At 45.6% G+C, this 15,028-nt stretch overlaps 1 protein-coding gene across 14 annotated transcripts in view; it reads right to left on the bottom strand.

Moving 5' to 3' along the window:
• Nucleotides 1–15,028, bottom strand: part of MACROH2A1 (macroH2A.1 histone) — a 78,516-nt gene that overhangs the window by 15,358 nt on the left and 48,130 nt on the right. For 5 of the 14 annotated variants that reach the window (XM_072728559.1, XM_025994871.2, XM_072728558.1 and 2 more), the window contains exons 5-6: nucleotides 10,791–10,901; nucleotides 3,075–3,174 (exon numbers count right to left, since the gene is read on the bottom strand). In XM_072728559.1, coding sequence (XP_072584660.1) covers nucleotides 3,075–3,174; nucleotides 10,791–10,901 — 211 coding nt within the window. Of the gene's footprint in view, nucleotides 1–1,265; nucleotides 1,357–3,074; nucleotides 3,175–10,790; nucleotides 10,902–15,028 lie in introns of all 14 variants that reach the window. The other 9 variants (XM_072728567.1, XM_072728566.1, XM_072728565.1 and 6 more) reach the window with 3 other exon arrangements.

The following is a 15,028-nucleotide window of genomic DNA, read 5'->3' as shown; positions in this document are numbered from 1 at the left end:
CTGAGATCCAAAATGCCCAGGAGAGCAATCAGCCCAAACAGCAGTGGCTAGGGCAGACTGCGAACAGCAGACTTTGCTAGTGACACTAAACAGTACTGGACAGCCTCGGAGATTGCTAAACTTTTTGTACTTCCAGTGTCTGGGACGCTCAGGAAAATCCTGGTAGCCTCAGCCTTCAGGATGACTTCACTTTTGCCCCTACTAGAAAGGGCACCACTTGAGAAAGTGACATTCAAATCTACAGCCAGCGTGCTGTTCTTGGGACGAGCTCATCTACCATAGATGCCAGACAAATAATAGATGCCAGACAGGAAGGACTGACCATGGGGCAGGCACAAGACAAGGTGCTTTGTCTACTTGAACATCATGCTCATCGTGATCACTCTTTCATAGGTAGGAAAACTGAGGCCCTGAGGAGTTAAGTAACTTACCCAGCCCCCATAACCAGTAACGGCAAGGCTGGGATTTAAGCTCCTTCCAACTAGCTCCAACCTTGTGCCTTTTCGCCAAAACATCAGGATGCCCCTTCCTCACATAAGCACCACAGCATCTTTGTAAAGCAGGGCACTCTCTGACACTCTGTGGCAAGTCTGCAGCTGCACTGCTCAGCCCCAGCCTGGCCCTCTCTCTCCCTCACTGCACCCTCAGCTGGTGAGTGCCACAAGCCAAATGAGGATGCATGTCAGCTGCAGGGAACAGGAAGGGGCTTTCTGGGTCTAGGAGAGTGTGTCTCGAGAAGTCTGGGGGCCCCACATCAGCATGAGGTGATATTCATGCAGTTAAGGTCTGAGAACCCCAGTGTGTTCCCTGAGGCTTTAAGACCATCTTGAAGAAAGCATGCCTCTGACACCAAAGTGGGGGTGGGGGTGGGGGTGGGGGCAGGGCAGAGACCCATGCAGACAGCACCAAAGTGGTCTGGGAAGCCACTCAGCCCACCTGGCTGCATCCCCCGTGCAGCGGAAATCATGGGTGAACCCAGTCTCCAACAAAGCTGTGCCTCGTGAAGCAAATGCTGAAATGATGTTGCTGAACCAGTTTCCAAACCAGAAGTGTGCCCATCTGGGAGCTGCATGATGCACCCTGGCTGACAGCTAGCTGTAGTTTCTCGTGGTCACAGCCCAGGGATGGGAGACCGTGGGGAGGTCAGGACAGCTGGAAGTGTGAAATGAATGCAGCCCTGCATAGCTGTCAAAGGATCAAGCTGTCTGCGGCGGCCGACTGACCATGCACACACACACTCTCGGCAGCACCCGGCTAGGCATTACCTACTTCACCACCGGTGTAGAAGTCAGTGTTTGTCGGGTGAACGACAGCATCACTGTCGATCGAGGCAATGTCAGCCTGTACAACTTGCAACTATAACAGGTAAACAAATGTATATCAACTGTGTTGGACCGAGACCCACGCACAGGCACATTTACTAATGCCCCAATGGCAGGGCTGGCCTACCTGGTCGATTCCAACATATGAGCCCAAGGGGCAATCAGTCCACGAAGTGTGCGCACATGTGGATGGGGGTGAGGAGGAGGAGGAGGAGGAGGAGGAATATCAAATGTGACATGTTTAAATCAAACATTCGAATGACATGTCCAAAAAAAGAGAAACACACACATGAGATCATTTCCAAAGATTAAAAGAAATAACAAAACAACGAATGCCCCATTTCACTTCGCAAAAACCTATAAAACTGGCACCCCACTGAGAAGACTACTAAAACATGGCATCTGTTTTAAAAAAAATGTGGACCATCAGGCCAACCACAACAACAAGTTTCTCCATTTTGTCGGCAGCAACTTTCAGAGCTGGAGTTTTATTCTCAGGACATTCACCGTTTTGTCTGCCTTCAAGGGACATCTCTTAAAAACCAAGAAAACAGTATGTGTGCATAGAGAATTGCCTTTATATTCCCCCTCAGCGTGTCACAGTTTTTCCAGGTCTACCATTTATTCTCGTCAATCTTATTTTCATGTATTTTATGTACAAAATATACTTTGGATAGGATCCCTGCTTTTTCTAGCTTGTGGCTTTTTCTTTTTTAAAGAAAACATCTGTATAAAGAAAGTATATGGTTGGAAAATGAGTTCACGCAATTGCATTCTTGAGACCTGGTTCCCATGTTTCCAGCCCACTATCATACCCAGTCTGTGTGGGTCGGGCCTGGACTCTAGAAGGAGCATCTCTGCTGGTAAAAGAATCTGCCACCTGACAAAGGTAGCAAAAGGGGATCAAAAGGCTTTAAAAAAACATACATAGGGCAGCATTGGGCAGGAGGCTCCATCCGTGGGCATCTGTTAGTCTGCTGCCCCCAGCGAGGCTCAAAACTAAGAGGACAGGAGCCTTCCCTGAGCTGCCAGTTCATCTGTACCAAGATCAAGCCACAGAACGGGACACCTGATGGGTACACCCCGAGCTTGCCCTGAGCCGTGGAGACAGCATGGCTCTGGGGCAGAGTTTTCCCCCCATAGGAACTCACTCAGAAAGAGAGGCTGTCCTGTTTATCATCATCCTCTAATCAAACAATTCATGAAGTTGGCATGCAGTCATATACTGTTTTCAGTTTGTAGGGAAAACTGAGGAAATGACAGTAGATGGTCAATTTGGGGGAAACCAATTTGCTGGTGGATTAAAGACAACGATATACTGATGCAGTTTAATTGTCTTCCTTTTCAAGTGCGTTCATGCTTTGTCATTTCTGATTAAGGCTTAAATGGAGAAACTATCATTTTGTAGCAACCTGAGATTTTTCAGTTCTAAAAAAAAACCAAACACATTTTTAAAAAAATCCCTCCCAAGTAACCAGCAGTCAGTATGATCATTATGGAAGAGAATTTAGATGGCGATGTATTGACAATCAAGGGGAAAGTAGCCAATTGCACTTAGTAAGACGTCATCAGATCATTTCCATTTGAAATGGCTTGGAGCAAGTAAACATTCAGGATTTATCCTCATGTGATCATCTTGGATTTGGGAATTTGCCTTGTCCACCTGATGTTTGAGAAGATGAAGAGCCTAAATTCTGGGTTCCATAACTTTTCATCTGACAGCTGGCGGTGCCAAACCCCATCCCCAATTACCTAGGTCATCTTTAAGGTCAATGTCAGCATTGGTAGGATTGATTATGGCCTCCACCTCAAAGCCGGCTAAATTACTGATTTCACTGTGAATAAGGTTCAGCTGAAAAGAAAAGCATGAGGTGGGAAATAACAGGACAGCCGGGAAGTCACAGAGAAGTGAGCCTTGGGATACAGATGAAGGGCAGTGGACACTCCAGGTGCACTGGGTGCATAGGGGAAGGGGGCGTCATTGGCTAAAACAAATCCGTTTCAAACAAGACTTGAGTGCTGCTCAGGATGCTGGAAGGAAGCTAGGCTGAGGGTCCAGGACTTGCTGGGGGATACCTGGGGCAGGGCAAAAAGGAGGCATAAGCCATGTGGACTGGTGGATCCACTTCCCTTTGAAGACAACCAAGTATAGCAGCTGTCAGGCCCCAGCATCCAAGGACTCACTGCCGGAGTGGGGACATTATGTGTGACCCTTTCTTTGAGCCCCAGGATGGTACACAAGTCCTCGATGGTTTGGGAAAGTCCCAGTAGCTCTGCCATTCTCCAAGTGGCTGTGGGTCTTTAAAGCTCTCCCTATCACCCTGACTACTGGCTGGCTGGCTCCCTGCCCTGCTCAGAGGTGGTAAGGAGCAAGATGGTCTGTTGCTTAGTAACATCTAATTTTACATGCCTATTAGTCAGGGAATGCTCAAGTTCTGGTGAAAGCCAGGAAGAGAAACAGCAGCTCTCTACGAGACAGGGTGTATCTTCGAGTGTTTCACTCTACTGAGGCCTGCTTGGGTTGAGGATTCCCCCCAGTTTCATGAGCATGAAACCAACTGGTTCTTTTTGAAGAGCCACTGGATGTCCTCCCTCCCCACAGTTATCCTGTTGCTGTAGCAACCTTCTGGCTGAAAGGAGCCCTGAATTCTAGATTCAGCTGTCAAAGGGGCAAGAGGAATTAGCTGACCCAGGACTACTATCCCAGGCCCTACCCTTTCCCTTCCTGTTCTTAGGAAGCAAAGTGTGCTCTAAGATGCCTAGCATTCAGTGACATGGATTCCTAACGGCTGCACCAAAGAGCAATGCCTCAGCAGTCCCCAGAGGAGCTGGCGCCCAGGACCAACTATGAGCTAGGCTGAAAGAGCCGCCTGCAGCCACAGGGCCCAGCAGGGCCAGAGCCTTTGTCTGCACTCACACTCTGGTGAGGGGGCCGTGTGCAGACTCTTGGCAGGGAGGCTCGTGGCAACCTGGCCAAGGCACTGAGTTTCTGGGGCTAAATGTTTTGTTGAAAAACCAAACCAACAGAAAACCTGATACTCTATAAGCACCAAAAACATAAACCCACATTTCTCATTTCCAGAAACACATAGATTCTCAAAAAAAAAAAAAAAAAAAAAAAAAAAAGACCCGCTTCAACCCAAACTCATCCCTTGTGAGAAAGCACTTGTGGAAATCAGCCTGGTCACATGGCTGGGGAAAGACTGGGCTAGGCCCCTGGCACAGGGCAGTGCGCTCCCTTTCCAGGTAGTAAGATGGAAGAGGAACAAGTTTTCTCCATGGGGACTCCCTGGGGAATGGTTCCCAGCACTGCTGGGAGCCACCAACATCCCTAGGAAGCCCCCTGGAGGTGACCTCACACAGTGGAGCTTAGTAGTGCAGGCTCTGTGGCCGGGACAGAGGCAGAGAAGGGACCAGCATCAGGGCTAGGGTGCTCAGGGCTGTGGTCAGGGAGAAGAGGTGTGGGTGTGGGTGGGGCGGGGGGGTACTCAGGAAGGCAAGTGAAGGTCAGGATTCAGGACAAGGTGAAGAGTTTGATTATGGTATCACATAAGTATCCCATCTTTGCATCTATAAGCAAATGCTGTTTATAAAAATTCAGATTAAGCTAATACTCCCTGCCTCTCCCCTCCCCCAACCAAAAAAAAACCCCACACCTCAAAACCCTACCCTATGAAGTAGTGGGAGATTGTTGAGGGAGGACGGGAAAGGAGAAAAAAGAGAAAGCAACACTTCACTTAGTGTGGTATGAGTCAGTATACTTTTAAGGTATCTCTGACTTTCTTATTTAAAAATATCCATGTTCAAATCTCTCAAATTCACACTATTTTTTTCCAATGGTATAGATGCTTCTGAATTCCTATTTGCGAGCACAATGGAAAATCAGCTATTTCCCTGGGCTTTGATTCAGCTAGCAGAGAAGACCCCAGGAGACTGCCTCTGCCTGGGGAATGGGCTCTCTGGAGAAACCGGGTGGGTGGGGGTGGGCAGTGGGGCAGGTGGGGAGCTTCAGGGCTGTACTGAAGCTAGAGAGTGGTTGCCAATAGAACAAATTCCTTGGAGAACTCCAAGTTTGCTCTGGACTCCTCACCTTCCTGACAAGAGATGCCCCACTGTTGGAAGCACAGAATGTTGCACCATAGGGAGCCACTACCACCAGCAAAGAGAATTCCTAGCTAACGTCTCCCTCGCCCCACGTCTGAGCCTTGCTTTTCTGACTATGTGCTCACTAGAGTGAGGGCCTGAGCCGTGGAACAGTTTTGCCACTGTTAAATACCTGGAAGTATTTTTTAAAAACCACCTCTGGACTGGACTATAAAGCATGTGTCTGGGGTGGCGGGAGTCCGTGTGTGCATGTCTGGGAAAGAATGTGTGGGGAGGGCAGAGGACAACTGCTGCAGGCACTTCGGAAAGAGAAAAGGGCACCAGCTCAGCTGGGGCAGGCAGGTGAGTGGACAGAAGCCAACAGTGAAATGATCAAGGACAAAGGGCGTAGCTCCCCTGGACAGGAGAAAAGAACCCGTGAGCGCGAGGTACAAACAGGCCATGTGTGCAGGTGTCTGACCAGGATCCTGTCTGTTGTCCGGTGGACACATGCAAACAGGCCTAGTGGGACGAGGGAGGATGGCCAGTCCTAGAAATCCCAGCCCTTCCTCCCCGCAAGGGCCCCGTGGCCCATTTGCAGCACATGGCAGAGCAGGGGGGTGGGGGCAAGTAAGATTTCTGGGCAACTGTGAATATTCTCGTATTTAGTCTAATTCTCTGGGAGGCGGGAGGATCATTAATGATTTCAGAATCTGGTCAAGGTGACCACTTCTTTGTCTTCTCACTGGGAACGATGGAGAAAGACGTATTAAACCACAGTATGGGGAACTAAAAGTCTCTACCGATGGTTAGCCACTGTAGAGACTGACCAGGGGTGCTGCCAGTTACAGAGCAGAAGGGGTCCTACCTGGCTGCAGGCGGGAGAAGGGGACTTAGCCAAGCAAGGGTCCTGCAAGCGTCTCCCACTTCTGGGCCCTGATTAACCTTACTGGCTCTACTGGAGCCCATCTTTCTACTATACCCGCATCTTCCCTCTAGTGGTTATTATGTCTGCACTAGTCCTTGTTCTCTCCGCGTGAGTGAACTCATTAGCAGAAGCTCCTGGAAGGTATAGTGGGTTGTCTCTTGACACTGAGTGCCACCCAATGCCTGAGACGGTGCTCGGGTTGCTACAGGCACACAGAGTTGGAAGTGAATCTCAAACGTCCTGACGACTCTGTGGTGAGATGAACATCTCCCTTCTCTTAAAGTAGGGCTAATAGAAATGCCAGAGCTCAGGAATAGGGCCCTTGGCCTCGCTTGGACCTGAGGGGGCTCAGAGCCAACCTGGTTGTGCTGGAAGGAAGGCTGGCTCCCACCACTTATTGCAGCTCGGGAGGCGGCCTGCCAATGGCAGGAAAGGAGCCGTGGCTTAGAACTACTAGACAGACATGTGGGCTGTGCCTTGACATGACCTACTTGGCTACAGGAATCTCTTATTATCTTACATACTGTTAAAAATTCAATTTTAGGAAATAAAACTAACTGATGAATGGTATCCAAGTGACATGCTGGATCTAGCCTGTAATTTTGGTATCTTTCATGCCCTAATAATGGACAAGGAAGGGAGAAGATGGACCAGTCCTATTTCCTTGTGCTACCCTAGAAAATGCAACTCTCTTCCTGTCATAAGTCCACTTCAACCAAAGTAGATGGAAAGAGTGAGGTTTTCCATAAAACTGTTTGTAGGGGATCCCTGGGTGGCTCAGTGGTTTAGCACCTGCCTTTGGCCCAGGGCGCAATCCTGGAGTCCCGGGATCAGGTCCCACGTCAGGCTCCCAGCATGGAGCCTGCTTCTCCCTCCTCCTGTGTCTCTGCCTCTCTCTTTCTATGTGTATCATTCATAAATAAATAAATAGATAGATAGATAAATAAATAAATCTTAAAACAAAACAAAACAAAACTGTTTGTAGCCTCTGATGGGAGAACCACATTTGCTCTGTAGCCCCCTCCTGCCCTGCCTCTGGGATGAAGGGGCTCCTTTATCTGAGCTCTGGCACCCACCCTGCACATATCCCCAGCTTCAGTTCTCACCAAAGCCTCAGGTCTGGTGGTGGCATCTGGTGGGTTTCAGCCTAGAGCCTGTCACACAAAGACAAGGACAGATGTGGGCATTGCCAGAGGCCCGGGAGCTGAGGCAGCACTGTTCATGGTGTCTCAGATACCAATCGTCAACTGGAGGGTAGAAAGAGAGCATCGACCCTTCCCTCTTTACTACTGCCTTACTCACTCCCTCTCTCCTTCCAGTTTTCCAGCCCTTGGGAATTGGGTGTGTGTGTATGCAAGGGAGAAAACCCACATACCCTGACCCTGCCTTCAGCGGCCTACAGAACTGTGGTTACAATGCGGACAGCCTGGGACTCACTCATAGTCTCGTCATGCAGCCTCCTCTACCACCTCAAATAAATCCTCTCCCTACAAAGAAAGCCTTAAATCATTTACTGCCACTGACCCAGATTTGTAGAGTCCACATTGGAAGAATCTGGGGGGGAAATAAAACTGTCAGGTTTTTCAATCTCTGAAAGGAAGCTGCGAATCTCTGTTGAACCACCAAGCAAAAACATTTGATGAAGGCACGTTCACAGCGCTGTCTTCTTTTGGAAAATAACTCAACAATGTGTGTGAACGCTGGGTAACAGTGGAGTAACAAGGATGACGACTCCTGAGACTTGAGTATGTGAAACACGCCAGCAGCCACAGTAATGAGATCCCAGACTCCTAAGCCTTGGGCCGGCTTCTCCTGTGAGTAGCTTAGCAACTGGGCCTGGTAGGGCTGTGCAGGGCACAGTGTCACCTTTCTCTACCATCACTAGCTTGCAAGATCCAAGCATAGGTTTCACTGTACAGATGGGAAAAAAAAAAAAAAGATGCAGAGAGTACAGGGTACTACACACTCTTCATTCTCAAGTACTCCCTTTAGGACATTTCCAGAACTCTGAGCCTAAACTGTCATCTGTGATAATGCCATTTTAAAATGTGCTTTGTGTGAAAATTCACATCAGTTTTAGGATTCTTGCTCCTTTTGCATTACATGCTATGACTTTCACGGCCATAACCAATAAAGGGCCAGGAAGTACTGTCTGCAAATGATGCTCCCAATGACAAACACTTGCTCCATGTCACACCTCAGGGGCCCAGGGTTCCAGAAAAGGTTGATAACACACTTTCTGACACTGAGGTCCAGGCTGGCTTGAAATGCTGCCTTATCCCGCCACCACATCTGGGGAGACATAGCTCACACTGCTCAAGGGCACGTGCAGTACTGAATTGGGGGGTCCCTCATCCTGGATGTAGGAATCTCAGGTCATTAACCTGGAGGCACAGCCTCACGGTAGTGAAGGTGCGAAAGAAGGTGGGCAGTCCACCTGGTTCTGCACTCAACTCCCTCTCTGACAGCTGGCTGTTTTACACTGGGTTGGGCTCAATCCTTTCAGAATCTCCCTTCCAAAGTCAGGACATCCAACAGCACATAAGTTTCTCTGTCAAGTTTACTCCTTCCCTTTTCCTGTTTCTTAAATGACATTAAATGACACCCCTGTAGGTTACTATGAAGTATCGATACTTCTCTACAGCTTTTTGGTCTCCCCAGCCCTGAATAGTCCGTATTTGCTTTGTACCTTCTAGGACTGTTATGCCTGTGGCACCCAGCCCTGAGGCTGAAGACCAAGGTGTGCCCTGAATGGTGGAGAGGACAGCACTGCTTGGTGGCAGCAGAACTAGCAAGCTGTCTGCAGCCTGAGCCACCTCCTTTCTAGGGCTCACAGAGTGCAGAGCTCAGACAAGACCCCAATCCCAAGATCAAAAGGGCATCCATCCATACGTGGACATTTGTGTGTCTGAGTGCCACTATTGTGCAAATACATGACTTTGTCCAGGAAGAAGAGGTAAGGAGTTCTGATGGGAGGCTGGCTTTGGGGTAGATGGCAGGAGGCAGCAAGAAGATCACAGGCAAGGGAGAGGCCAGCGTCAGGGTACTCAAAGGTAGGATGGAGCAAAGAGTGAGGGACCGTGGGGAGGGGGAGGGACAGAACTGTTCTACCTACTTCGCAGGCTTGCAAGCCCAGCTAATGGTCTGCACCAAGGTTCTGAAGCACACGGGAGCTGCTCCTAAACCGCAGAGAGTATTCACACTTAAGTTCAAACCACGGCAACTGGGATGACGGTTCACATTAACGTCCAATATATTCCCCAAAGGACATGTTAAAGGGTGTGAAAGTAGACCCAGGTGGTGGCCTCCACTGCTGAGTTGAAATTTTTTAAGTAAATCAAAAATACCTTAAACGAAAACTTTCAAAGCCCCAGACCTTAAGATGACAAGTGCTGCTTATTTTTTTCCTTTGAAAAATGCATACAAAAATACAGATAATGGTTATAAAATGTCAGCTGCAATGGTTATTTGCTGGAACACAGGGTCCACCACAGGAATTGCATCATGAGAGCCTGAGTGCAACCAGGACAGGAAGGGGGGTGGGGGAGGAGGAAGAGCACTTGCAAGGCAGGAGCAGGAGGGCTGTGTCACTTGAGATGCGAAAGAAAATTGACAGTGAGGTTGTAAAAATGATGCAGCTTCAGAACCAAGTTGTTGGCCACAGCGCAATTTACATGGAAGGTCAAATTCATGCCTTTAATTTTCTTTCATGTAGGATTTAAAAAATAAAAGAAGCGGAATTCCCTCTCTCTCCAGCCCCTCCCCTCCTTTTTTGGTGTTAATAGAGAAATATCAATTAACTCTCACTCTCAGGTCTTAAAAGCCTTTGCATCATTTTTATTTTCAGCAAAAGTGAATCATCTTTTACAAAACCATGGCGTCCTGGCAAAGCTGCATCACTGGGATGGCTGAAAATACAGTGCCCACGGTTAAAACAAACAAAAGATTGGTTTGAGGAGTCGAGAGGTGGCTCAGTGTACCCATTACCTAAGGAAGTCTAAAACAATCCCGCCCCCAGATCAGAGGCTCTGCCTGCAGTGCCCACCGGAGTGAGTGGGCTGTCTGCTAGACCTTTCCTTTGCCAAACCCAGCTTTGACTTTGGGCTTTTTCTCTGGCCAGGGCTATGTAATAGCCAGTTTATCCCACATTAGCAGCTCCTTCTGCAGACTAAGCCCAGGCTGTCCTGAATGACCCCCCACCCAACCCACCCCACACCACCACAGGAATAGCCTTCTCTCTTTTCACCACTATCTCCTCTTCCCACCTGCCCGGACAGACTCCCCCAGCGTTCCCCCAGCGTTCCTGCCGCGGCCCTCCCTGAGGCCACCCTCTCCTCCACCCACACCTACGAGGCCACGAGTAGCCTCCGGGAATCCCCAGGCCTTCCTGCAGCAGAGGTGGCCTCCACCCGTCTGTCCCAGGGCCGCGAGCAGACTGAGGCTGCACATCTGCCTACCTTCTGGCCAAGAAAGAGGCTCTTGGTGGAGAGGACTGTGAAGCCATCGGCCGGTGTTCCCTCAGTGGTGCTATCCGCGCTGGCTGCCTTGCTGACTTCCCCCTGCTTCTTCTTGCACAAAGATAAGAGTCATCATGAGGCTACACAGGCAGAGACCAAAGGGATCTGGGCTTTTCTAACAGGGAGGTGGCTCCTAGGCCCTGCCCATGGTCCTGGAGGAAATAGGAAACTAAAGCACAACCAGTTTTTGGCCTTTTTCAAAGTGGGAGCCGCAAGCTCTGTGAAGTCCGAGAGTTCGATGAAGAGTATTAGTTGTATTTTTATCACTTTGTAATACATAAAAAATATATAATATTTTTACAAAATAAATTTTTTGTGTATTAAAAATATACTTGAAGGCAAAATTTTACTGCAGAGTGACAATCTACAACAACATTTTCATAAATTTAGACCAACTAAATATCTCTTAATTAGGGTCTTTGCTTTCTAGATGTCTGTTCACTATTCAAGTTTGAGGGGGAAAAGCAAACTTCCTGATCACAAGTTCTCAAAGAGCCAAAAATCAGACGAAACTCCATAACCCTCTAACCTTCCCCCAGCCCAGGAGTTAGACGGTACCCAGCTGTTCTTCAAGAAAACCAGCCTTGGAGAAAGAAGGATCCCTATGGTGGCTGTTGGCAAGCCCTGCTGCCCCTGGGGACTCCCCACCCTCCTGGTGGGATGGTTATCAGCGTGCTCATTGGCCTCTTCCCAGTACCAACCAGATTCAAGTATGTATACCCTGGCGTTCCTAAGAGTCCTGCAAGGTATGTTGTCCAGAGAGTTTTAATTAATTTCCAATCCCCAACTTTTAATATACTTTTCCTGAAACTGATCTACCCTGAGTGATGGTCTCATGCCACATATCCTTGCACTACCACCCGTGTCCCACTTCTCATTACTGGGATGTCACTCCCCCTCTCCCACCACGGGAATAGGGATACAGGGCTTTCTCAGTCTTTCATGTATTTCTGTTAAGTATAAGGATGGTATGAGAAATGGGTATTTTTGCTCATGTGGGGATGTTCTGTATTCACATATATCATAGACTAAAGATAGTGGAAACAATGGTAGTTTGTGTTTAGACACTTCCCCTTTTCTCTTCCCTCCAGTTTTTATCAAAAAGTACATCACTCTTGAGGGATGTTCCAGTGGGAGCAAACCAAGAAAGCAGGGGTGAGAGGTATTCCAGATGGCCACGTCTTTTAAGGAAGGCTCTGGACCACCAACTCAAGGCAAGGTCTACATGTCTGTTTAGGGATTCAAATTCATTAACATTAACATTTTTGCTTACATTGAAAAAAAAAATTCTAGTTTTACTGAGTGCTTTAACAAGCAGGACTACTTTTACAATTAAGTTCAATGGCAAACCTGGAATATTTTCTGTAAATTAAATGAGCCAAATCTGAAGCTTCAAGGTTTTGATATAAGTGCTAAGACAAAAAGCATTTTATCAAGAAACAGGGCATTAGCAAAGATAGGTTAAAATGGTCACTATTATGGTTTTCCTAATTCTTTCAGTATACCAGATATGACAAGTGAAAGAGAACCCCAAAAGTGAAAGGTATAACCTACAGTTACATGGCAAGTCTTAGTAAGCCTTTTTTTATATACTTTCCAGGAAACAAGAAAGGGAAAGGCTGGGTGACAAATCCTTTCACTACTCAGATGTTTCTAATTCTGTGCTTTCAACAAAATGGGAGAAATATCAAATTGACTTAACACCTGAGAGATCATTATAAAAACAGATTGATGGACTTAATAGTAATGTACCAATGCCAGTTTCTTAGTTGCAACAAATATACCAGGGTGATGGAAGATGTTACAATGGGGAAACTGGTGAGGAGTATTCAGGAACTCTCTTACTATCTCTAACTTTGTCAATCTAAAACAATTGTAAAATAAAGCATGTATTTAAAACAAACTGATGACAGATTACTAAGTGACTATTGGAACTTAAGAGTTCAGAGGATTGAATGATGTTGCTTTAACAAAATCCTTTCCATTCCCACTTATTTTTTGTGACCAAGACATTCCAGATACTTTTACCTGTAAATATACAAAAACAGGATGCTGAACCCGGTTTCATTTCAGAAATAAGTAACTACTTTACCAGTTATTGCAAAAACTGTTATCTCAATATATCCTATTGTAAGAATACAGTTCCAAGACTATTGTTTTCCTTAGTAGTTATTAAATTGTAAAATATTCACTGGTTTGATAAACTGTGTGTTTTTAGGTGTAATAACCAGCCAATCCTGTAAAATCCATAACATTTAGTGCCTTTATGATCACAGGAAATTTTCAAGTAAATTTAAATTTATATACATTATTTTTTTGTGAAGATCAGTAAAGTACTACCACCAGCAATAAAATATCTGACATTAAGAAAAAAAAATCTGTGGGACAAGTGAAAGGGACATAATGGCTCAAGGAGAAAAGTAATGTAAATGTTCCATTTGTTAAAAAAGAGCTTGTCCGTATATTTTTAAAAGATGATGATATTCCAAATCAACACAGTATTTAGATTTCTTTGTATACATTTAAATAATGAAATAGTTTTTGTATATCAGAAATTATACCCTACATGTGTATATTTATTATCAAAAGCTTAGCTGTCAAATTTTAAATCTGTGTGATTCAAAGATTTTCAAAATTGTTTTGGGAGGTAGGCAAGCAAAAAAGTTTGAGAACCACTACTCTACCCAGTGAACACCATGCATACAGGAAGTACTCAGTAAATGCTTGGGAACAGGATACAGTTAATAAGTAGGTAAAGACAGAGAGAGTGCTTCTGCCCAAAAATACTTCACTTTTTTTTTTAGAGGTGAGAAAGCCTTAACTGACAGAATTTCAGGCATTCAAGAAACAGCTGGTTGTATTGGGAAGAGGGGGCCGTGACAGCTTCCCTGTGCCCCTGGTATGAGTCAGCAGCTGAATATGAAGCTAAGTTATAAGGCTTATTAGCCTATGATAATTAATACTAGTGATTCTCAAAAATTATTTATTTGCTCGTGGCCTCTTTCATTTTAAAGCTGTTGCCCACACTGTAAACTGGCATGACCACTATGGAAAACAGTATGAAACTTCCTCAAAGATTTAAAAGTAGAACTACCAAATGATCCAGCAATTCTGTTTCTGGGAATATAACCAAAGGAAACAAAAACACTATGTCAAAGAGGTAACTGCACCTTATGATCACAGCAGCATTACTTATGACAGCTCACACAAAGAAACAATCTAAGGGTCCATAGACAGATGAATGGAGAAAAAACTGTAGTGTATATATATATATATATATATATAATGGAATATTCAGCCATAAAAAAAGAAGGAAATCCTGACAGGAAACCAAGAGAGTTCCAAAAAAGATGACCTCAGAGAGACCCACAGCACAACACATTATAATTAAAATGTAAAAGTTAAAGACAAAGAGAGACTCTTAAAAGTGGCAAGAGAAAAACAACTTACAACATACAAGGGAACCCCCGTGGGACTCTCAGATTTGTCAGCAGAAATTTGCAGGCCACAAGAGAGTGGCACAATATATTCAAAGTGCTGAAAGTAAAAAACTTCCAACCAAGAATACCTGGCAAAGTGTCCTTTGAAATTGAGAGAGAAATGATTTTCTAGACAAGCAAAAAGCAAAAGGAGTTCACTACCACTAAACTGGCCATTCTAGAAATGTTATAGGGACTTGTTTAAGCTGAAAAGAAATGGTGCTATTTAGTAACAGGAAAACATATCCAAGTTTAACTTTCACTAGTAAAGGTAAGTACTAAAGGTAGTGACTTAATCCCTTATAAAGCTACTCTGAAGGTTAAAATTAAAAGGTAGTAAAAATAGTACAATAATTAAGGGATACATGAGATTAAAAGAAAGTATGACACCAATAACATAAAATGTAGGGAGGGTAAAAATTCAGTTTTAGAATGTGTTCAAACTTACATTAGCAAGTTAAAAAAGACTGTCAAGAGGTTGTTATATATCAAGCTCATGCTGAACACAAAGCAAAGCCTACAGTAGATACACAAAAGATAAACCACTGAAGGCAATCATCAAATCACAAAGGCAGAGAGCAAGAGAAGTAGTAAAGAGAAGAATTACAAAACAGCCAGAAAACTATTAACAAAATGACAAGTATATACCTGTCAATAATTACTTTAAATATTTCTCCAAACAAAAGACATACAGTGACT

Source organism: Vulpes vulpes, chromosome 12 (genome assembly GCF_048418805.1).
Source record: "Vulpes vulpes isolate BD-2025 chromosome 12, VulVul3, whole genome shotgun sequence".
Lineage (NCBI taxonomy): Eukaryota > Metazoa > Chordata > Mammalia > Carnivora > Canidae > Vulpes > Vulpes vulpes.
Note: the sequence above shows the minus strand (reverse complement) of the source record. Positions and strands in the feature narration are given on the sequence as shown.